Source organism: Vanacampus margaritifer, chromosome 1, assembly GCF_051991255.1.
Source record: "Vanacampus margaritifer isolate UIUO_Vmar chromosome 1, RoL_Vmar_1.0, whole genome shotgun sequence".
In the NCBI taxonomy this organism is placed as follows: domain Eukaryota; kingdom Metazoa; phylum Chordata; class Actinopteri; order Syngnathiformes; family Syngnathidae; genus Vanacampus; species Vanacampus margaritifer.
This window is the reverse complement of record NC_135432.1, coordinates 58,894,951-58,918,080: the sequence shown is the minus strand read 5'-3', so window position 1 is coordinate 58,918,080 and position 23,130 is coordinate 58,894,951. Positions and strand designations below refer to the sequence as shown.

Sequence of the window (23,130 nt, the reverse complement as noted above, 5' to 3'; positions counted from 1 at the left end):
GAAAAAAACGCGCAAGCATATGAAACCCACACAGTCGAGCTGCGATCTGAACCAAGAACCAAAGAATTGTGAGGTAGTTCTACTAACCACGTCACATCAATTATATTTCAAGAGGGAATGCAGTAATAAGCAAATATTGGAACAGTCCCCTTACTGGATTCATTGTTGTAAAGGAATACTGATTTACAATATTGTGACAAAAACTATACTGCAGTAATATTTCTGAGGCTTTGGGCGTGGAGTGTACGATCTAATTTTTTTATTTGTTTTTAGTTTAATTACCACACCAAATTCTACATTAAAATGAAAAAATATTCTTTTTTTGATCGCTACTTTCACAATGTCACAGTAATCCCTAGACCTCTGACAAATACCATGTAGTAATGTTAAAATGCGTAGGTGGATGACGCGCTTTGGTATGGAAAAAGGTAGCGGACGACACTCCGAGCGGAAGTTGTCGTTCTGTCAACTTCCGTTTTTCGTATGCTAGGACTAGTTTCACACAGACGAGCTGTACGATTTTATGACAATGTCGGCGACGCTGTGATGTTTGTTATCTGCGCTGTTTCACCATGTGGAGCGTGTTCTTTTTTGCTTTTCTGGCTCACTTATCCTTGAGCGGAGCTTTTAAGTCAATAATTACGGTGGAAGAAAGCCGTGAAGCTAACGCCGAAATTGGTAAATATTGCTAGCTATTTTTAAGATTGGCATTCGAATCATTCTGTTGTTCAAAACAACTCCGCTAAATTACGACTTCATGTTACTTTACACATATCTGCTTACATTTCAATTATGAATTATATTGTTTCGAATGTATTAGGGTTGTGCTAATTGCTAACAAGGACCAGCTGTGTTTTTGTCAGCCACAAAATACTCTATTGTTCTATTATAATAGCTGCTCATTATCTAGTTATTCGTGTCTGGTGCCACGCAATGTCTTTCAGATGCACTTCATTCCATTTTGGCTGATTATGAGATTCTGCCAGTGTCGGACCTCCAGTTGCACTCTGTGAGGAAGAGGGACGTGCACGCCTCATCGCGCTTGGAGCGCCTGGTTAGCTTCAGAGCCTTGCAGAGGTGAACAACGAGCATTCAAACGCCAGTATTTGTCTCCTATTTTTGTAATTTTATTGTGGGATCCAAGTTCTGTTGCTTTATTAAACCGCTTCAACGCTTATTAGGTTTCAACTTTTTTTTCTCTTTTGTACTTAACCAGACTTGGATAACGAACCTGAAAGAAACACCCGAGTTAAATAAAATACAGTTATCTTAACATAAAATAACTTTGGTATAATTTAAATTCCAACCATTTTCTATAGCGATCCTGTTCAGGGTTTTAGCCTTGCACGTGAGCTGGAGCCTATCCCAGCCAGGGGTGTGCAGAGGCTTTGGCCATTAGGGCAGTAGCCCCCCGCGGGCATCCACAGGGGTGCCACATCGAAATCAGCCCTCGACACCCGTGTAACCAATTAACATGAAAATTGGGTGGGAATTATTCATCATGAGTGGACGCACTAAAGTTCCAAGGACTCATGCGCAATAATATACAAGAAGTCATACATTTTTAGTAATAAGCAGCCTTTACGAACAAATTATGGGGTTTGTGCTTTTCAACCAAATGAATCCCAATTGACCTTTCCGCAAAAGCTCCACCTCAGTCGACGCTTCAGGGTCTGACATCCATTCTCTACACTTACAATGTAAATGAAGGTAACAGAGCATGTCAGTTAGTTTTTTGGAGCAATACAAGCACAATATATTTTCCAGATTGTGGAAAAAGGGTTTACACTACAGTATGCAGTGGAAGGATGTATTCATAATATTAAAATATGCAGAAAAGCAGACTTCACAATTATCGAGGCTAAAGCATACAGATCTCAAGATAAGTCCGAGGTAAACAACAAAGGCGTCTCTCTCAGTGTGGAAATTGTAACCCTGCAAAATAATTCCCATTTTTAATAAATGTACCTGTAAACTGATTGTTTTTTCAAAACCAAAGTGCCTGTCATGATGCTATTTTCACTTTGTGTAAATCGATAAAACGTTACAGAGATCCAAGTATGAGACCCAGCTAAAAGATGGCGTTTAGCTCGTTCGGTTGCTCCTTCGCTTTAGCCTAGCCCATTATCGTCTTACCTTGGTGCAAATGTAGGAATGCTTGTTTATCTTGGAAACATTTAGCTCGGGGAAGGCCGTCCCCACTGTGTAATCCATTGAAGACAACCCTCCACTTTGGCTGCGTTCAGACTTCAGGCATATCTGACTCCAATCGGATTCCTCCTCAAATCCAATTTTTAGGGTTGATTGTCCAGACTGTTTTTAGCAAGTGTCCAAATCCGATCTGGCCCTGTTCAGACTGAGACACATTATTGACCCATCCGACAGGTTGCTGGTACCCAAGCGCGTTTAGTGTTTGACGTCATGTGACGCTCTTTACTGCCTCTTGAGTGTTTCGAGCTGATCAGACTGAGACGTATCCTGTCCAAATCGGATATGAAACTACCTCCCGCATGTGGTTTCAATCCGTCCTGCAAAACTCGGATTTCAATCAGGGTTTTTCCGGACTCAAAATGAGGTAGTATCATCCTGACTATGATGTGTGACTACCAATACCAGATAACGGTTTAAGTGCCAATACCAGTCTTATTTTAAGGTGTCGGTACTCGCGGCGGTGACCTATGCCATTCTCGGCTGCCCTCCTGCAGCCATTTTAATTTCAGGGACTAGAAATGAGAAATTATTTGAATACAAAGTTGCCATTCATTTTTGCCATTTTTTAACTTTAATTATTAAAAGTTCAACCACTAGTACATATTAAATTGTAAATATAGTTCATTATTGTTGTAAAACACTATTATGCTTATTGTATATACAGACGCTCCCCAACTTACGAACGAGTTACGTTCCGAGCGATCGTTCGTAAGGTGAATTTGTTCGTAAGTTGCTTCAGTGCTATATTTTGTATTATAATTTATGTTTAAAGAGAATACGTACAGTACTGCACTACGTATGTTAGAGAGAGAGAGCAAGAGGCACACACAGTATGTACATGTACGTAATAAGATAAATAAAATGAAGTTTAACTTACTTTTTGAAGATGTACTCGATGCTTAAGGATTTGATGGAGGAGGAGGAAGAAGAAGATTTTATATCGTGAGAGGTTCTTCGTCGTCGCTGGAATGGGCTTCAAAAGTTACTTCCTCCTCCGTAACTTCAATGTAGGAAGAAGTTGAGGGTCGCGGAGAAGAAGATGAGGGTTGATGAGTATCTTCCTTGGAGGATTTACTAGAAACTGGCCGAAAGAAGCGATCTAACGACGATTGCACAGTTTTCTTCTTTTTTCATCATAAATGATGCGGTAGCACTGTATGGCATCATTCAATTGATTTGCAACCTTTGTGCAACGTTCAATATTTGGGTCTTGCTGCTCGAAGAGTGCGATGGCTTTATCTATGAGCGACAGGCGTTTCTTCTTCTTCCTCCTCCTCGACACGTTGCTGAGCCTCCAATGCTGGGTGAGCTCTCACAGCGCCAAGCGTCGGTATTAGCGGCGGAAAGAAGCACTACAGTACTCGGAAAAAGGTGCGCAATACAAAATCTAACTTGCAGCATCTCTTTCCGAACATTTTTTGACATGCGCGCATGCGCGCAGACATGTTCGTATGTACCGTTGTTCGTAACTCGAATGTTCGTAAGTAGGGGAGCGTCTGTACTGTGTTTTTATGACTTTGGCAATGGCTTGAACGCGCCACCTCTGCCTCACAACCAGGAAATGGGCATGTATGACTGTTGCTCCATGATCCGTTTCTTCTTCAGCATATTAAAGTTTTTAAAAAAGAAAGCTGTTTCTTCTTTGGTTGTTGCTTCAGGTCTTTCTGGTGCACTGCTGTTAATATAGTGCCTCCATAATGGCGCAACACTGCAACTACAGTTCAAATGCGTCGCTGCCGAGCTTAATCAACACTGCTGGATCGCTGTGTTGGGTGATGGGAGTGGCTCAGGCTGGAGGTGGTCGCCTCTGAATTTTGTACACAGGAAAAACCCTGCAATCTGGATGGGCCAAAAATCGGATTTGGGCTAGCAATCTGAACGCAGCCTTTGTGGATTCCTTAAATCTGATTTACACAATCTATTGGAACATTGCTTCACTATTTTGCTTGTTGGAGGTCCACAGCTTGATGGAACTTTGTTTGGTCAAGTTTTATTGAAGCTGACAAAAGTTTTGTGGATCGATATTTGCAATGGATTTCATTGGAGCAGAGAGGAGCTTGACAAACCTTAGGGCTTGTATTGTCATTAGATTGTGCAGGTCAAATGTGACATGTATTTGTATGTATAATGTTGGTCTGTGTTCTTTCCAGACAGTTCAAGCTGTACTTGACCACCAAGACAGACATTTTCACTGACAACTTCAAAGCCGTGTTTGTCGATAAATTCGGAAGGGAGGAGAACTTCAACGTTCAGCGTCAGAACTATTTCACGGGGCATGTGGTCGGTGAGTTGACGTGAAATCACCTCACTTGCATGTGTAGCTCTGTTGACAAGTTTGATGGTCAAAACATGTATCACTTTTCCAGTTCAGTGTCACATTTATTTTGTATTCTTACTGTTTTGTTTTTATTTACAACTGTTATCAAACGTCTATAATCAGGACATGGTGTTTTTCTATTATAGGAACATTGTTGCCGAATCAAATGCTCTTTTGTTTTCAGGTGAAGAGAATTCTCGTGTGCAGGCACACATCGATGGCGATGAGTTTTCGGCTCACATTCTAAGTGATGAAGCAGAGTACAATGTAGAGGTAAGGAGCAAAATCATAATTTTTGTTTGCATATAGATTAAATAATGCATTAGTTCACGTCACTCTGTTTGTTGGATGCTTCTGGTTTTATTTTGAAGAGAGAAACAGGGACCAGTTAAAGTTGCTTTAAGCAATGGAACCTCCAGCATTGAACAAAATCCCTTTTGTGTTGTTTGTTGACCTCACATTTGTTTGTATTTGGAAATGCCCCCCCCCCCCCCCCCAAAAAAACAAAATCAGTATGAGAACCAATTTGGTTTCTCCCAGTTTAATTAAATGCATCATATATTTTCATAACATCTACATATACTGTACATAAACTGAACAAAAATAACAAACATGAATCAAAAACTTCAAAGGAATTGAGAGTCTGGCTGATAATCAATATATCAATGAAGAATCTATTTTGGGTCCTGACCTTAAGTTTGGCAAACGATGCCATAGGAAATAATGGAAATACAAATAATTAATTGCAGGGTCAAACTCTGGCAGTCATAAAACCATTATTAACTTACAGGCAGCTTTCACGTGACATTTTCATAACTGTCACACACTAAATTAACCACTGTATACTCACTGTTAACTTTTACCACATGGAATTATTGTCAACTAAACGTCATTGTGTTGAGCAGCCAGGACTGAGACACGTACTCACCTAAGTGCATTGTTTAATGTCTTTCAAAAATCGTACACATTTTTTCAACTCAACTGTTTTGTCCATTTTTGACAGCCCTTATGGAGGTTTACAAACAGCCCTGGCGATGGCAGGTTGCTGGTGTATCGCTCACAAGACATCAAGAATCTGAGCCGCATAGCCTCTCCAAAAGTGTGTGCTTACCTGCACGCCAAGGACCTGCTGCCTGAGTCCGCCAGGGCAGGCTGGGACGAGCCCGAGGTGACGGACAAGATAAACGGTGTGTTTGCTTTGACTTGTCTCTCGCATTTGCAGCCTGAAACACACACAGAGAGATGACGTGTTTTAGTTGTCGGAGATGGTGTAAGTTGGTTCGGAAAAGCAGGGAAGAAAAGGTGTAGGAGGATTACAAATGTCTAAACTGGAGGAGGCTCTGGTCGCTGGAGAAAAGGGCGTGGGTGTCAGATAAGATTCTTGTGCTGTCGCTATACACATACAAAATTATGATTAGGGATAATTATCCTTTCTTCACTGTACTCAGTAAATTTTGACAAAGGGCGAGTTATGAAATTAAGCTACTTTGTCCTGCTTTTTAAATCTGTTTCAAGTATCTGACATTTTAAGGGAGCCTGTTAACTCTTTCACTGCCACTGACGTTTAAAGACGTCAAGTAAAAACCTACCGAGCACTGCCAATGACGTCAAAAGACGTCATCCAATGATTTTTTTTTTTTTTTTTGAAACGGGTAGAGGAAACCCTTCCGCATGTCTGGTGAAAGTTTCCAGCCTGTCTGTTGTGCCTAATGACTATTTTTGGCCCCTAGAGGGCAGCGATGACTCTCTTTTGACAAGATCGGGTGGGTGTCAGTAGAGGCGGAGCTAGAGCGTCGAGCAGGAGATGAGAATGGAAGACAAAGGAAAAATGGCGGCCGGTCGTGAGGAGCTCACGCCCGAGCCGTTTTTTTCAAAGACCAAAAGCATCGCTGAGAGAGCACTTTGTTGACGACGATGATCATCATCGATGATGAAGATGAGGGTGGTGACTCCGTGGTTGGGAAGCATTGACGCGGCAGTAAAAGACGTTAGATGGAGCTAGATGGAGGAGGGAACGGGCAATGGCGAGCGTTTGCAAGCAGCTCTACACTTACAAGACAAAAGGCATCGACCAACGCTAAAATAGTACATTGATGACGACGATGATCATCATCGATGATGATGAAGGTGAATCCGAGCTTGACAGCGAAATTGGAACCGCTGACGCGGCGGCTATGACGGTGTCGTAACGCGGAGCGCAACCGAGCACGCACAGGCGGACGTTCGATCGGACGACGGAGAGTGCCCCGAGTCCAATGCATATTCATCGGAGGAAGTGTGTACAGTCTGCTACTTGCTTTTTATTCCCCGGAAAAAAAGCCCGTCAAGAAAGTGTAACGTTTGCACGCAAAACGGACCAATGCGAAAGTGAAAGTAAACTGTTGTGCGAGTCCTGGCGTCTCCTTGCACGCAGGAGAGCGTTACAAAAGGAAAAACTGTATTTGAAACATCCACATAATTGTAAGTAGTACCACAGTTGCACACATTTGTAAATAGTTTGCGAAATTGTTTTGTCAAATTGTTACACTGTTGAATGGAAATAAACGTATTTTGCAATCAAAAAACACTTTTTCATTGTTGGTGAAAGCGTTTTACAGAAGTAAAGCACTATTTAGGTGTTTGTGGCATCATTCATGGACAAAAAGAAGTGTACAATTCACTAGAGTGCATGAAATAACATCGTTTCACAAAAAGCTCTTTTTCTCCGTTTTTTGTTTCAAAAGAGAGAATTTCAGTGAAAGTAACCATTTTCTATTGTTGATTACTAAAGAACGGAATAAGGTAGAAACAAACTTTTTTTTCTGATGAAAGCTGAGAGTCCAATCTTTCATTTGGTAGTATGTGTGTTTCCATAGTCCAAACACAACATTTTCTGTGGACCTTGAAAGAGCAGTCAAAATGCTTAAATCGGCTGGCAGTGGGGACAACCCATTTCTGAAAACGTCTGGCAGTGAAAGAGTTAATATTTACCACCAACGATTTTGAATAGGGATGTTTTCATCGTCTAAAACCATTGGCTGAAATGTAGAGAGCCTTTTGAGCCATGGTCCAGCACAGATACTGTGAGATAACTTAAGCAAGAGTATAGGAAAAAAAATAAATGGCCAAAATTCCACAGTGCAACTTCTACATAGCGCCTGTCTAGTAAATGGGAGATACTGGACTGGAATCCCAACAGTTGCTCGTCTGCACCCTGACCTTGACTGACATTTGACACCCGTCAGAGCAGTCTTAATTTAACAGTATGAGAGTGGTGCTTATTCTCAGTATCATTGAGTGTTGCTTGCATTCTCGCCATGAAGTTCACCTTTCATTCTGAAATATGATGCTTAGTGTAATGCATTCAAATTTCTGTTTGCTCTGTCTTGAAGAGCTCCCTGAGAAAGTGAAGTGGTGGAAGATGACTTAATTGTTTACTTTTTAAGGGCGTATGCTTGTGTGTTTATCCTCATGTCTGCTAATCCCTTTCTGATGTTTGTTTGAATACGGCAGTGCACATCTGTTGCTCTTTTTGTTTATGTCTGGCTAAAACGGCACCTTTGACTTTGCAGATTCTCATCACAGAGAGAAGCGTCAAGTCCTCGACCACAACAAGAACACCTGCCCCCTGTTGCTGGTCGCAGACCACCGCTTCTTTCAACACATGGGTCGCGGACAAGAGAGCGTCACGGTCAATTATCTGGTCAGACACCTACAACCCCAAAATCCTCTGTTTAGCTAATAAAATATGTTGTAATATTTTTGTGTATGTTTGTCTTGCTTCAGATTGAGCTCATCGATCGAGTCGATGACATTTATCGAACTACGTCGTGGGATGACGAATTCAAAGGCTATGGGGTGCAAATCAATCAGGTTTGTGTAGTACACCATGACGGCACTAAAGAGTCCTCACTTTTTGCTGCGTCACTGCAGGAAGCGACCGACTGGCGGACTAAAACGGTCCCCTCGTTGAGACATACATTTTAAGAGGAACTGAAAGCTTTTGTGTGCGGCTCATTAAGTTTGTTCCACTGGCGTTGCGAATGAATAGACACACTGTGTATTGGACTGTGACTGGCCTTTTCTCACTCAACAGATATGCATTCATTATTCAGTCACACCAAGTCATTTCTTGTTCATTGTCAATGGTATTTTTATAGTTTAAAGTACATGAAATTTATTTGTTATTTATTGACTGAGGTTCTGAAGTTTGTGATGCTCAAAATTAGGGGTGTCAAAATTAGTGCGTTAATTTAAAGTTCCTTTAACGCGTGTTAAATGACCACCTTTTGGAAAGTCTGTACTGGGGAAATTCCAGTCGCAATGCAGCAAACACGTCCACGTCAAAATTTAGCAGTGATAAATTTAATAATATGCATATGAAGGTGCTCGTCAAAAAAATGAGAACATCCTTGAAAAGTGGAATCATTTCTGTAATTTCATTCAAAAAGTCAAATTTTCATGGATTATAGATTCAGGGCCCACAACTCAAGTGATTTTAAGTATTTATTTGTTCATTTTTTTACATTATTTGGGCTTCCAGCTCATAAAACCCACTAAAATTGGATGTCAAAAAATTAGAATAATATGAAGAAATCACCATGCGTACTTCCCAGTCTTTTGCATGGAAAGAAAAGCTGGACGGATGGTATTTTCAAAACGATATGTCAATCTCCAATAGTTGGATGGATTCCCTTTGCCTTAATCACTGCCTTGATGCGCCGTGGCATTGCCTGGGGTTCCTGGAAGCCCAGGCTTTTTTGATGCTTGCTGTCAGCTCTTTGTTTTTGGGTCTGGTGGCCCTCATTTTCCTCTTGATAGAACTGTATTGTGGCCCTTGTTTTCCTTTTGTAATACAGTAGACTGGGAAGTATGCATGGTGATTTCTTCACATTATTCAAATTTTTTTCTGATATCCTGTTTTCATGGGTTTTATGAAGCCCGAATAATGTAAAAATAAATAAATACATGAAATGACTTCAGTTGTGGGCCCTGTATCTATAATCTATAAAAGTTTGACTTTTTGAATGTAATTACGGAAATTATTCAACTTTAAAGTTTTGGAGGGTATTCAAACTTTTGGGCGAGCACTGGTATTTGCGGAGACTGGGGACAAGGTCAAAAGTTACTTCATGTTAAAGATTAGCTAGCTTTAATATGAAAAGAAAAATGCAATGAGTCGTAGATGCCACCTTTTGCCTTCTAGTGGCAGAAAAATGACCTCAACACAAATCAATATCGTACAGAACATCTTTTTAATTTTAACTACATTTTATGAATTATTATGAAATGACTGTATCAATGGCTAAAAGATGCAGCCATAATTCTATTAATTAAACTTTTTTGTCATGCAATTAATTACGATTAAAAATAAATAAATAAGCGTCTGACACACTTACTAAAAATATTTTATAATTGTTTTAAAAAATATATATATTTATATCATCACTGGATCTATTCTCAGATCGTCATCCACCCGGAGCCCACGGAACCTCCTCCGGGTCGTGCTGGCACCCCCTGGGCCCACTACAACATGGAGACCAGCCCTGTGCAAGGCAAAGACGTTTGGGATGTCAAGAAGCTTCTGGAGGTAGGTGGGGAGAAAATAATGGTGTAATACAAGGAGCTGCAGTGCATCAAATAATGCCAAAATTGTCTGCAGCAATTCAGCGCAGACATAGCCGACAACGCATCTAAGGTGTGTCTGGCCCACCTGTTCACCTACCAGGATTTTGCAGAGGGCACCTTGGGCCTCGCCTACGTGGCCCCCTCGAAACCTCAGGCACTGGGCGGCCTCTGCCCCACAGGTAAGGACAATGGCCCTGTTTTGAAAAGCCTACCTTTTAGACATATTGGTCGTGTTTGGTGCATTTGACAGTCCTGCTTGTGTCATTCTTCTGTTGCTGCTTGTGTCCTGTGTTTGTAGTTAACACAAAGGGTGTAAAGAAACTGTACTGGATGTGTGTAAGGAGGATAAATACTGAAATCTTATGCTTTTACAGCTTTTTATCCATCTCGAACTGCCAAGAAGCCCAGTTACCTCAACACCGGCTTGACCAGCACCAAGAATTACGGCAAAACAATCCTGACAAAGGTCAAGATCACCTCTCATAAAATATGAATAAAACATGGTTGATATCCATGGCATGTTTTGTTATAATTATATACATCCTTCAATTTGAGCAAATAACTTGACATAGATTGCTGCATCTTTAAGTTAAAATAATTGCCTAAAGAATATGTGAGTGTTGAAATTCATTAAGAGGCTTTAATGTACAATATACAATGTTTTACTGAATGTAACGTGAGGAAAGGTTTGTCTGGTATGTCAAGAAGCTTTGTCGGTAAACTTTTCAGTCCTGAGCTGTGCTTATCCTAAACGCAAGTATTTGCTTGTCCCACCAGGAGGCAGATTTGGTGACCACTCATGAGCTGGGCCATAATTTCGGAGCCGAGCACGATCCGGACAACATTCCACACTGTGCTCCCAGTGACGACCAGGGCGGGAAGTTTATAATGTACCCAATTGCTGTGAGCGGAGACCATGTCAACAACAAGGTACAAACGTCATGCTGCTGCAACAAACGGACCTGCAAATATGTTTTAACCCAACTCTGCCATTTGGCCACATTTTGTTATTGTTTTTTGTTTTCTTTTTCCCACTGTTAAGCAGTTCAGATAATGGATAGATGATGAATTAGTAACTATTAATTAGAACTTGTAGCACCAAAGTCCAACATGTCTGTTACTTTATCAGAAACAACTCTTAAGTCTTTCAATTTCTTCTACAGACATTTGCGGTCTTCCAAAAGAAGGCTGTAATTTACTGACTTGTCAAATAAAATGCAAATGTATAAATATTCTGTTGTATGACATGCAATTAGGTTGCGTAATACGTTTCTTTTGAAGCCCCCTTTTTTTGAGCCATCAGCGCAGATTGCTGACGTAGGCGACTTATCAGTTTGCCAGCAGGCTCGCATCATTTGCATAAATTGCAATAAAAGTCAGTAACGCTTGGATGACGTCCAATCAGACTGGCAAAACTTGAGGCATTGAAAATGAGTCCAGCTTCAGATGCCACTGAAGGTGTTTAGTCGATGCAATGTGCGATGCAAAGTGTGAAAGCCGGTTTTAGATGAGCCACATTCAGTAATCTGTAATAACGAAAAACAAGCCTCAACTTTGACTTTATGATTTAATTATTATCAAGACTTTTGTTGTTGTTGTGAATACAGAATTCACAAACAGTCCTAACAAAAACAATGAGCACATTTTTGTGCTCGTGATTTAATAAGCCGATTAATCCCATTTGAAGAGTTTTTCCAGTCGGACTGCGAGTGCTGCCTCACTTGCAGTCAGTCAGTCAGTCAACTTTAACCCCTCCAACGTCTCCTCTCGCAGCGTTTCTCCAACTGCAGCAAAATCTCTGTCGTCAAGACGCTGCGTTTCAAGGCTCCCATGTGCTTCAAGGAGAGGAATCGCAAAGTGTGTGGGAACTCCCGGGTGGAAGAAGGCGAGGAGTGCGACCCCGGCTTGCTTCACCTCAACGACGACGCTTGCTGCTTGTTCGACTGCAAATTCAAACCAGATTCACAGTGCAGGTATGAAATCTGACATAAAAAGTTTATTCTTTTTCAACCTGCTCACTGCACTCAAACTCCAAATATTTGACAGAGAATTTATGTAGTTTGTCTTCATTGTCTGAATGCACACCCTTACTTTTACCTCACAGTGACCGAAACAGCCCGTGCTGCAACAAGTGCAAGTTTGAGCTGGCAGGAACAAGGTGCCAAGAGCCCATCAATGCGACCTGTAAGGGCATTGCCACCTGCACAGGTTGGTATGCGCCCCCTGTTGCCCACACAGAGATAAGCAACTGAATCCGATATGAATCCGTAATTCATTTCATATAGTCTTTGTGGAATATGGATAAAAGCAGCAATATCCACCTGTTTTTATCAATCTCAGGGGGCGGCCATTTTGTCATTTGTTGCCAACTGAAAATGACAACACAGTTGCTCAGGGCTCAGGCCACGACAAATCGCGGCTCAACTGTTTTCGGAGTTTGGTCATGTGACATCCGCAAGCTGAGCAGTGATTGGTCGTGACCTGAACCCTTAGGAACTGTGATGTCATTTTCAGTCAACAGCAAGTGACAAAATGGCCGCCCCATGAGATGGATAGAAGCGGATGTATTTTCATGCTTAATTCTTATTCCACAGAAGCAATATTAACCAAAATGCCTTACAAAATATTATTGTAAAGAAAATGTTTGGGTTGACACACCTTTTAAGGCTTGTGATCTTCGAGAGAGAGAGAAAAAAACATTTCAGTTGTAATACATTTGTGTTTTACTTGAAGGCAACAGCAGTGAGTGTCCTCGACCGGAAAACGCCATCGACAACACGGTTTGCGTGGACAACGGCCGGTGCCACAATGGAGAGTGCAACCCGTTCTGTGAGGCCATGCAGAACCTTCAGTCCTGTGCCTGCAATAGTATGAAATTCAGCATAAGCAACACATATTTTCTGTTCCTTTTCCTACCCAGTGTGTGCTTGTGCGTTATTCCACACTCCTCTATGCAGCAACAGAGGATTCCTGCAAAGTGTGCTGCCGGACAAAAGATGGCACCTGCGCACCCTTCGTCCAGAGCAATGGCAACTTCCTTTTCCTACGTAAAGGGAAACCTTGCACTGTGGGCTTCTGTGATGAGAATGTGAGTGTGGGAAATGTACACGTGAGACGTGACACTGTCACCTTCCGATTGATTTTATGGTGGCGTTCATATTTTTGCAGGGGAAATGCATGAAGCAGGTGCAGGATGTTATTGAGCGTCTCTGGGACTTCATTGACAAACTGGACATCAACACATTTGGTAAGTGATTGTCATCACACAACCAGATGACAGCAGGAATACTTTTTATTAGGGGTATCAAAATTTGTGTGTTAATTTAAAGTTCCTTTAACCCCGCATTTTTTTTTTAACGCGTGATTAATGACCACCCCTTTCTTGGAAAGCCTGTACTGGGGGAATTCCAGTCGTTACGCAGCAGACACGTCCACGTCAAAATTTAGCCTTAATAAATGTAATAATAATGCATATGTGACCCGCTCCGGCAAAATGGTCCGCATGTCGCGAGGATTGACTGTGGAGATATGGACAATATTAAACAAGTTGGACATTATTTTTGCCAGAGTCACATATATTTGTGGAGACTTGGGTCAAGTTGTATTTTACAATTTAAAAAATGTGCAGAATTTCACAAGTTGCTTCTTGTTAAAGATTTGATAGCTCTTCATATGAAAAGGAAAATGCACTGAGCTGTCACCAAATGCAATTATGCCATCTAGTGGCAGAAAAATGACCAACACAGATTAATATCACACTCGTTTTTTATAGCACAGTTCATGTTTTTAATTTTAACCCCATTTTATGAATTATAATGAAATTATTGTATCAATGATTAAAGGATGCAGGAATATTTCTATTCGTTAAACATTGTTTTCCCACTTTTATGTTAAGAGTTTGAAAAATAGATATTTTATTGTACATTTTATTGTACATTTAGAACAGATATAAAATGTGCGTTTATTTGTGACTTAACTATTGAAGTAATGCGATTACTTATGATTTAAAATTGTAATCGTCTGACACCCCTACCTTCTTAATACATATTTTGTCTAAATGTCTCCCCATTAGGGAAGTTCCTGGCGGATAACATCGTGGGCTCTGTTGTCGTGTTCTCGCTCGTCTTCTGGATCCCTCTTAGTATTCTCGTTCACTGCGTGGTAAGAACCTAACTTTAATTCTACAAGCGGAGTTGAACTGTTACAAATATTTGACCTTATGTTCTCTTCCAGGACAAGAAACTCGACCAGCAGTATGAGGAGAACACAATGTCGCTGTACTGCCCTCTGAATGTAAGTTTATCTTCGCTTACACGCTCCCCATGTGCATTGTGAAAGTTCCTTTTGAAGAATTCTTTGGTGAGCATGAAGCATTTTTGTTCAGCGGAGACATTTTTCCTTTGCCTTCCAGTCATTACCATCACTTTAACCCGGAAGAAGAGAAAAAAACAGACACCGAACATTTCAGTCACACCCTTGACATTTAATACAAGAGCTGTATCAATGGCTAACGGTAAAAGCGGAACTGTAATAATAGCGGCACTTGCCCCTATAGATGCTGCAAATATGTTTTATCGATTATTTCCGGTATGTGAGAGTGGTAAGTGATACAATATGATATCCTCATCAATATATGGATTCCGAAGTACTGTCATTGTAGAAAGTATTATGCATATAATGAGAACTAGAAAGGCACTCTGCCAAGTTGGAAAGATTATGGTCTGCATATTAGCACAAAGGAGGACATTGTTAGATGTAAAAGTACCGGTGTATATATCATTAAAGAGGAAGTCCACCCCAAAACATTTTTTTGACAATAATATATTTTTTGCAGCCCTACTAGTCCAAATACAGCATTCTGGCTAATATTGCGTTAATGGAGTATGAGTTACACAGCAAAATCCAGCAGTTTCTATCAATATCAGAAGGCGGCCATTTTGCCACTTGCTGTCGACTGAAGATGACATCAATGTTGCTCAGGTCTCAGGTAACAACCAATCACAGCTCGGCTTCTGAAAACAGGTGAGCTGTGATTGGTTGTACCTTGAGCCTAGAGCAACATTGATGTAATCTTCAGTCGATAGCAAGTAGCAAAATGGCCGCCCCCTGAGATGGCTAAAAAACGGCTGGATTTTGCTTCATAACTCATATTCCACAAATGTAATATAAATCAGAATGTCATGTTTAGACTACTGAGGACACATATAACATATTATTGTCAAGACATGTTTAAGGTTGACTTCCACTTAAAAAAAAAAAAGTGAGTTTAAAGCACAGAGTTGAAGCTTAGCGTTTGGGCTGTCGGTCCGTGCGGGCTTTCAATGACCTTTCTGTCACTCTTGGCCTTTTCTTATTGGAACTGCAGCAGACGCTGGAGGTTTGTAGTAGAGCTCCAGCCATAGGTGAGTGGGTGCGCCATGGCTTGGTGTTGCGTTGCCATCGAGTCCATGATGATGATGATGCATGGTCTGTGGGCCCACGTTTGTGATACTCCCGCACTCCTTTACTCCTTGACGTAATCGCTGATCGCCCGCAAAGTCGCTGCAAGGATGTCCAAGGCGCCATCCGATCAGAAATTACCTCAAGAACGCAAGATTGCATCTTGGGAGTACTCAAACTGAAACTTGTCGCCGTCTGTGCAATCAGATGCAGTGTGTGTCCACATTTTCAGTTTGCATCTGCCGCGAGCAGAGCAGGGTGGTTTTATTTTTTAATTCACTTGCTGTCATTTACCCTGTTTTGTTTTTAGTTGCTTTTTGCACAGTTGTCACTATTTTGTTGTTTGGGAGGGGGTGAGAACATTCCACCAATGCCAACTCACACAGGCCACATCCCTCTGCTGGTCCGGTTCTGTTACTACCTCTCAAGCTTGAAAATTGCCAGGCTGGCTGTTTTGAAAAAGTAGAGTTATATTGTCTTTTTCTAGCCTTATAAAAGGGGCTACAGTGTTGCTCTGACTTAACAAAAATATGTTTTACTCACGCACGACATAAAATGGATGTTTTACCTGAGATGGATATGACGTCCTTGGATCAGAAGTCATGTTTCCACCAGGCAGTACAGTTTTGTTCAGTTTCCTATGGTGCGCTTTTGAACTACTAATCTTTATCTGTGCTTATAGTGGAGCTGTAGCTTTACTGTAACATCACAATATATGTATATATATTTTTTAATATAGGGTGACTATATTTTGAATTTGCAAAAAGAAGACACTAGGATCGGCCTTGAACAGCCATCCTCGGATGCGCATTCATTGTCGCTATTGCCGGCAGTGTCGACCCAACTCATGGTTCGAACCCACGCCACCGCGACATCTCCAGTTTCTCCAGTGAGCTAAATTTCTGGGCCGCCGACACCGCTCATCAACTTATTTGAACCCTCACGAAGTGAAGTTTTGCTAATGTAAAAAGTTGACTTACATTTTCTTAAAAAAGAAAAGAAAAGAAGATGACATTTTTAAATGTATAACAATAATAATGCGCGCACACAACACACGCCTTTTTTCCACCCCTGCATCCCTCGTGATCTACTTGGGAGCAGGCCGTGGTCACGTTAACACGGTGCCTCCCATTTATCACGCAAATTCAACACATGCTAATTGGTCATGTGAAAAACTTACATTTTCATGAATTTACATAAGGAGAAGAAAAAAAACAGATGTCTGCACAGGATGTAAAAATATGGACATATCTGGTCAAATGGTCTCTCTGTCTTACATCATCAAGGCGAGGACCAGCACACTGGCCCTGAAAGGAGACATTTGAAATCGGATTTGTTAAAGAAACAGTCCCATTGCTAATATAGCATAACATCAGCCATCTCTAGTGGCTCTGAGCACCACATTGAGGCTGAAATCTGTTTGGACCCAAAATAAATAAATAATGTTTTAAAATCCATGTGCACGTACGGTACTTGGCCAGCCATGACAAACAAGACACTTGTAGTTATCTAAGAATATACTGAAATCAGTCTACAGTATTTATTTTGAGTCTGTATCTCAACCAAGAATAGGGCGTCCTGCTTGGTGGAAATGGAACTAAAATGTCACACTGATTTGAGTAAAAAAACAAAACTGATCCCGCCTCATCCCACATAGTTGATCTCTGCACTTGCCTCTCACTCCAGCAAGAAATCCTGAACAACCTGGAGGCGGCGCCCATGCGCATCGTCAAGCCTCCTCAGCCTCCGACTTTCTCCTCCGCCGGCCCGACCGCGCCCTTGCCGCCGGGCCGCCAGGCGACGGCCGCCGCCGTCTCGAACCCGACCTCCGGCCCGAGCTACGTGCCCACGCCGGACGGCGTCGATGGCGGGGGGCTGCGGATGGCCACCATCCAGGAGGACAACAGCAGCGACTCTCACCCGGGAGAGGAGGCGGGCCGGGCCGACGACTTCCCAACCGCAGGAGCCTGCTTGTCGGCTACGAGATCCTCCTTCGAGGATCTGAGCGATCAGAGCCCGTCGGCCCGGGAGAGGCGGCGCCTCAAAAGGCAGGAGTGCTTTGAAGCCAAAGAGACTCAATGCTAAGTCCAATTGTTGTGTAACTAACATTCATGTGGACGCTTACTCAATGGAAAGCCACTTGTGCATTTAATTGATATCCGTGTACTAGTACGCCCTCTGCCTTCAATAGTAGCACCAGCCTTTACTAATGAGGACAAAGAGAATACTAGTCTATTGGCCTAAATCTTACTATCAAGGATATCGGATAAATTCTCAAAGGTCTTTCCATACTCTTCTCAAGATGAACCACCTCCCATTGAAGTGTCATTTCCGCTTTCATCGTACCTCAAGCACATTTTCCACAGTATTTGCTCGCCACAAGTCGCCATGCTGCACTTTGAAATCATTTACGCTGCATATTAGTGTACATAACCACTGAATGATCGTTTTACTGTAATCCCGCACTATTTGTGGGGGGCAGGGACCAAGCCCTGCTTCAAATAGAAAAAAAATCGCCGGTAATTGATGCCCCCTGGAATGTGTAGAATTGCCTGGATAAATAGTTTACGTTGTGAATATACCACATGTCGCTTTAAAATCATTTAGAACTCAACTTGTGTGTCCAAACTTTTTCACTAGCATACAAAATGAGTGACACCAAGTTCCTATTAGTTGGGCTTTGGCGCCATCTTGTGGTATATTTTGAACACAACTATGCCAAGAACCCCAGAGTTGGAGAAAACTGTTAGTGCCGGGGATTACCGTACACACTTATGTGTTTTGTCATGATTGGCAACTTTTAAAATAAGTCTTCATCGTGTCACCCTGACTCCAAAATACTGTTGTGCCTTTCTTGGACTGTTATTCCCCCTCATACACAGCGAGTCAGGGAAATGGAATTCCTGTTGCGAAGCTGAGGTGCTCAAGTTGTGTTACTGCTTTGTGTGCTTATGTCAAATTGTGCTCACAATGTCTGCTATTTAAGTTCAAGACAAAACGGTAACATGGCTGACATGAAGTGAATGTATGTGAAACTGTTGCTCAGTGAAAAAATGCTTTTTATTCATGTCCACTATTTACTCACACATCCCAAATAAATGATTTGTTTGTATACAGGAAAATGTTACGTTCAGGCTCTTTAAAATAAGAGTCCTCGTGCCGTCATGTTTACTGCTCGCACAGCAGGCTGCTCTCGGGGAGCCCGGCGTCCACGTCCGCCCAGTAGGGCAGGATGGAGGGCAGATGAGCTACTCTGCTCTCCAGTAGCTCCCAAAGGTGTTCCATCACAAACTGGTTGCCTTTTTCAGACAGGTGGAGGCCGTCTGACAGGTAGACTGTGAAGTCCTAGGGAGAAGCAAACTATTGTCATTTGGATGCATTGACTTCTTCACCTCAAAATGGAGTAAAACCTAAAAGATAAGTAGTTTTCTTTTTTTCTATTCATGAAATATGCTAATAATACAATAAAACGCAACCTGTTTGTCTTTCTGCATGAGCGTCCACAAGTCCAAGACGTCGGCGCCGCACTGAGCAGCCGCCTGGACGCACGCCTGGGCGTACTGGCCCGCCACAGAGTTGAGACGATTAAGAGGACAACCTGGGACGCAAAAAAAGGACACTCGGTGAGCTTCGGCGGAGACGCCAATGTAACATGCGAAGTTACCTTTCAGCTTGCACGCTTCCTCCCAGGCTGCCTCGTGGATAGGAGGGGGGGTTATGAAGATGACCTTGCCTGCCGGGATTCCAGCCGTGGTCAGGTAGTTGCTCATCGCCTTCAGGTTCTTGGAGTACTCGTGCAGAGGGACGTGCTGCTGCGAGTTCTTATCTACATGCAGATTGGAATCATTTCAGTGTGCGAGTCCCGCAATGCAACATCCAGTACAGGAGATTTAATTTAAAGGGTTGATAATAGATTGAGAATTGACAACAAATCGATGAACTTTCTCGTAATTGTGAAGTGTTGTAAAACTCCCGCCGCCTCCCTCATTCCGCGGGAGCTGTGCAGCATTGCATTTCCTCAAGACGGAAAGTCTTGGATGTTTTATATATGATATTGAGTGAAAATAGGTAAAACACATTTCGGTATATAGCTGTTGCATAGGGATTCATTTCCGCCTATTACACTGCTTAGTCAGCTCATTTTATTTATTTATTTTGCATCACTCTAAGACATAGGTGTCAAACTCAAGTCCTGGAGGGCCGCAGTCCTGCAGGTTTTGGATGTTTCCGTTCTCCAACACAGCTGATATATGATCAGCTCATCAGCAAGCTCTGCATAAGCCTGATAACGATACTGCTGATTGGAATCAGCTTGTGTTGGAAGAGGGAAACCTCCAAAACCTGCGGCCCTCGAGGACCGCAGTTTGACACCTATGCTAAGACTTTTGGAAAAAAATTGGGAAAGATTATGAAACCGCAATAGTTTGCTTTTGTTAAAAGTCGGCTTAATTGGAGATGCGATTAGTCCATCCAACTGCTAAAATATTATTTAATTTCATTCTTTACAATAAATCAATAAACACGTGACCCCCCCCCCCCCTTCTTTATTTTGAGTGTTCTACTGTTGGCCACCAGATGGCGGCACACTTGATTAGCCTCACGAGGTATTTCATGCTAGTTTTAATATTTATAATTGTAATCGAATTTATTGACCAATTAATAACACAAATGTTAAACGTGTATGCATTTTTTTTGCATCTTTTTGCAATGTTATTCATATACGATCAATTCGAGTAATTATTTGTATGAAAATCACTTCCAAAACACTTTAAAATAAAAAAAACTTCCATGCCGTAAAGAAAACAATACAATGAAAAAAAAAAACGTGGCGGAGCGCAACTTTTTATGTTGCGCGACGACGTATTCCGCCGCCGCGGAAACTTGATCGTTATGTCGGTGCAGCCGTATGTAGAGTTGTACCTTGCAGGGCGCAGTCGTTGGCTCCAAAAAAGACAGTAACCGCTGCAATATTTGCCGACTCGTCCTCATGCACTATCCTGGGAAGAACAATCTTTCCCCATCGGGAATTGTAGCCCGACAGTCCTCTGTTGACTACATCACACTTCCTGGTCGAAAAACACACATCCCCATTGTTTAGTCTCCGAAATATACATCGACTAGTCTGGGATAATATAGGAACGGAAAGACCTTGCTAATTTATCGGCGATACCCGAACCCCATCCGTTCACTTGGAAGGAGCCCTGAAAGAACCAACAATAAAGTCAGCTAGCAACATAGCATAACAGCGAACGAACAACTACAGCAAGAAAAGTGAAATTCATAAAGCCAGTCCTTATGTAACAGCAGCCAACCTGTGTGATGGAATCCCCGAAAAGAATCACTTGAGGCCAGATTAAAGTTTTAAATTTAGACATGTCGGCTTGTCATGCCATTCATGAAGCACTTGACGCCAGTTGTATGGCGCATGCGCATTACATAACCCTCAACTTCTCGACACGAATGTGCCTAACCTAAACAATATTTCTCTAGTGAAACATTTTATTCATAAATGCAAATACATCAAGGCGAAGCCTCACATCAACAATTTGAAAAAATGAACTCAAGCTATACAAAATAATATAAAATAAATCCTTATATTTCATATGTAACAAAAGCGCCCAGAGACTATTTTCTTTAATAGACCGGTATCTTCTTTTGAAGTAAATTCCTCACTTTTTTTCTTGTTTAATTTATTTTTATTTTATTTTGTTCTTGGTGCTGTTTAACTGCGAATGTTTGCCTTGATTGTTTGTATTTGAATGATGAATAATGCTAAAAAAAATAATTAAAAAAAATTAAAACCTGAACGAATTTATAAAAAAATATATTAACGTGGAGACGCTCACTTCCCACAATAATTTTCAACACTGATTTAACAGATAATTCAAACTGGAGCAGACTCCCATCACTGGGGGGAAATGCGGTCTTCGGGGGTGAGTATAAATTTTATAATACTACAGTATATGAATTATTATAAAATCTATCTTAAATAAAAACGTTTATTCTTTCTTTATTATTTAATTTTAAAAACAAAATTGTAAAAAGACTGAAATTGTTGCCTTCACTTCGCCATCCTGGGCAATAGAGGGCACTGCACAAAATAAAAAAACAACTAAAAGAAAGACAATCACTTCCGTGTTTGGATTTGGCAAACATGGCGGAGGTCATGCTCCGTTTTGGCAGAAGTACGTTCAACGTTTCCCCGAAAATATGCAACTATTCCCCACTGAAACATACTGGCAAGCACAAACAAGGTACAGTGCACTCTTTGACGTTATCCAACGGGGGTTTATTCGTGGATTTTAACCGAGATCGACTGTATGGAGACGTAAAGAACTCGGACGTAACTGTTGGGATTTCACATGATGTCAGTGGACGTGGTGTTGATTGTTGTTTAGGGTTGAAGAACGATAAAAGTGCAAGTCGCGGACATGCTTCTACTTGGCGGGGCCATGGTGACTCTCTTGGGATTTTCTCCCCGCAAAGCAGCGCTCACCCGGCGACCTTTTGGGGACATTTAACGTTCATCAGGACTTATGGAAATGGTGCCCCAGATGAACCTCTTTACAGAAGCAAAACGGGCTACTACGACATCCTCGGCGTGTCTCCCAAGGCCACCCAAGCCCAGATCAAAACCGCCTACTACAAACAATGCTTCCTCCACCACCCTGACAGAAACGCTGGCAACGACGACGCCACCATTCGCTTCTCGGACATCAGCGAGGCCTACGCGGTGCTGGGCCACAAGGGCTTGCGGAAGAAGTACGACCGCGGCCTCTTGAGCCACTTCGACCTGAACAACAAGCCCCGGGCCGGTCCCTCCGCTGCCAAGCCCACCGGACCAGGGTCCTCGTCGACGGGAGGGAAGAAGGCGGCGTTTGACCCCCGTGGGAGCACGTTCAACTTCGACGAGTTCTTTCGCTCGCATTACGGCGAGCAGCTCCAGAGGGACAGAGACCATCGGCAACGGAAGGAGGAGATGCTGAGGAGACGCGAGGAGTCGGTGGGCGAGAGGAACAGGGAGAGTGCCACGGAGGTGGGCGTGGTCATGCTGCTCCTTGCCGCCTTGGCGCTTGTGGCCACCTTGAGGGGAGGAGCGTCGAGATGATGCGGGGAAATGGACCACTTTTAAAAACCTTAACATATTGTTCATGCACAGTCGAACATCATAATAGGTATTTATATAGTAAATTATGGACTACAGAGCGAATTGTAACAATGGCCTTTTAGAGATTAATTAATTTTTTTTCTTTCTGTCCTTGACAGCGGAATAAATGTCACTGTATCACAGTTAAGCTTCTTTGACTTACAATAAGTCATGTCACACTCTGATTGATTTAAAAAATATTAATTATTTATAAATGTTTTGATGATCAGTCTTTTTGGGAAGTGCAAAGTTCTAGAAAAAATTGCCTTTTATTTTGGGGAGCAAAATGCTTTTGTCCTCCATTAATAAATGAGCCATACCTGGAACAGCACTACATTTGCTTTGTCATTCTAAATAAGCTTGAACGTGTATTTTTGAAGAAATTCAAATTGCTGAGAAAATATGACCC

General features: G+C 42.0%; 3 protein-coding genes across 7 annotated transcripts; 2 read left to right on the top strand and 1 right to left on the bottom strand.

Moving 5' to 3' along the window:
* Nucleotides 1-432: 432 nt before the first annotated feature.
* Nucleotides 433-19,027, top strand: adam17a (ADAM metallopeptidase domain 17a). 4 transcript variants are annotated; one of them, XM_077557446.1, is made up of 20 exons: nt 433-678; nt 945-1,077; nt 4,362-4,495; nt 4,713-4,801; nt 5,532-5,715; nt 8,080-8,210; nt 8,294-8,380; nt 9,972-10,097; nt 10,170-10,314; nt 10,510-10,601; nt 10,913-11,065; nt 11,909-12,108; nt 12,240-12,343; nt 12,869-13,003; nt 13,093-13,223; nt 13,304-13,382; nt 14,208-14,296; nt 14,369-14,428; nt 15,501-15,537; nt 17,261-18,701. In XM_077557446.1, the coding sequence occupies exons 1-20, from the start codon at nt 573-575 to the stop codon at nt 17,635-17,637; spliced, it is 2,592 nt and encodes an 863-aa protein (XP_077413572.1). In that variant the 5' UTR covers nt 433-572; the 3' UTR covers nt 17,638-18,701. The 4 variants fall into 4 exon arrangements, with proteins under 4 accessions (XP_077413572.1, XP_077413591.1, XP_077413601.1 ...); XM_077557465.1 differs by lacking the exons at nt 15,501-15,537; nt 17,261-18,701 and adding an exon at nt 18,883-19,027 and having other exon boundaries at nt 434-678; XM_077557475.1 differs by lacking the exons at nt 15,501-15,537; nt 17,261-18,701 and adding an exon at nt 14,547-15,033 and having other exon boundaries at nt 434-678.
* On the bottom strand, nt 18,617-21,039 carry iah1 (isoamyl acetate hydrolyzing esterase 1 (putative)). The gene is made up of 6 exons (XM_077557525.1): nt 20,887-21,039; nt 20,723-20,775; nt 20,495-20,640; nt 19,239-19,400; nt 19,051-19,172; nt 18,617-18,919 (listed from the first exon to the last, which is right to left on the bottom strand). The coding sequence occupies exons 1-6, from the start codon at nt 20,947-20,949 to the stop codon at nt 18,743-18,745; spliced, it is 723 nt and encodes a 240-aa protein (XP_077413651.1). The 5' UTR covers nt 20,950-21,039; the 3' UTR covers nt 18,617-18,742.
* On the top strand, nt 19,288-23,055 carry LOC144043640 (dnaJ homolog subfamily C member 30, mitochondrial-like). 2 transcript variants are annotated; one of them, XM_077557512.1, is made up of 4 exons: nt 19,288-19,332; nt 21,454-21,507; nt 21,620-21,828; nt 21,973-23,055. In XM_077557512.1, exons 3-4 carry the CDS (start codon nt 21,729-21,731, stop codon nt 22,680-22,682), a joined length of 810 nt encoding a protein of 269 aa, XP_077413638.1. In that variant the 5' UTR covers nt 19,288-19,332; nt 21,454-21,507; nt 21,620-21,728; the 3' UTR covers nt 22,683-23,055. The 2 variants fall into 2 exon arrangements, with proteins under 2 accessions (XP_077413638.1, XP_077413629.1); XM_077557503.1 differs by having other exon boundaries at nt 21,620-23,055.
* The last annotated feature ends 75 nt before the right edge of the window (nt 23,056-23,130 follow it).

Coding starts and splice junctions, on each gene's coding strand:
- iah1 (XM_077557525.1), bottom strand. CDS start 20,949: ATGTCTAAATTTAAAACTTTAATCTGGCCTCAAGTGATTCTTTTCGGG. Junction 19,173..19,238: donor GGAAGCGTGCAAGCTGAAAG/GTAACTTCGCAT, acceptor TTTGCGTCCCAG/GTTGTCCTCTTAATCGTCTC. Junction 18,920..19,050: donor TCATGCAGAAAGACAAACAG/GTTGCGTTTTAT, acceptor GCTTCTCCCTAG/GACTTCACAGTCTACCTGTC.
- LOC144043640 (XM_077557503.1), top strand. CDS start 21,729: ATGGCGGAGGTCATGCTCCGTTTTGGCAGAAGTACGTTCAACGTTTCC.
- adam17a (XM_077557446.1), top strand. CDS start 573: ATGTGGAGCGTGTTCTTTTTTGCTTTTCTGGCTCACTTATCCTTGAGC. Junction 4,802..5,531: donor AAGCAGAGTACAATGTAGAG/GTAAGGAGCAAA, acceptor CATTTTTGACAG/CCCTTATGGAGGTTTACAAA. Junction 10,602..10,912: donor GCAAAACAATCCTGACAAAG/GTCAAGATCACC, acceptor TTGTCCCACCAG/GAGGCAGATTTGGTGACCAC.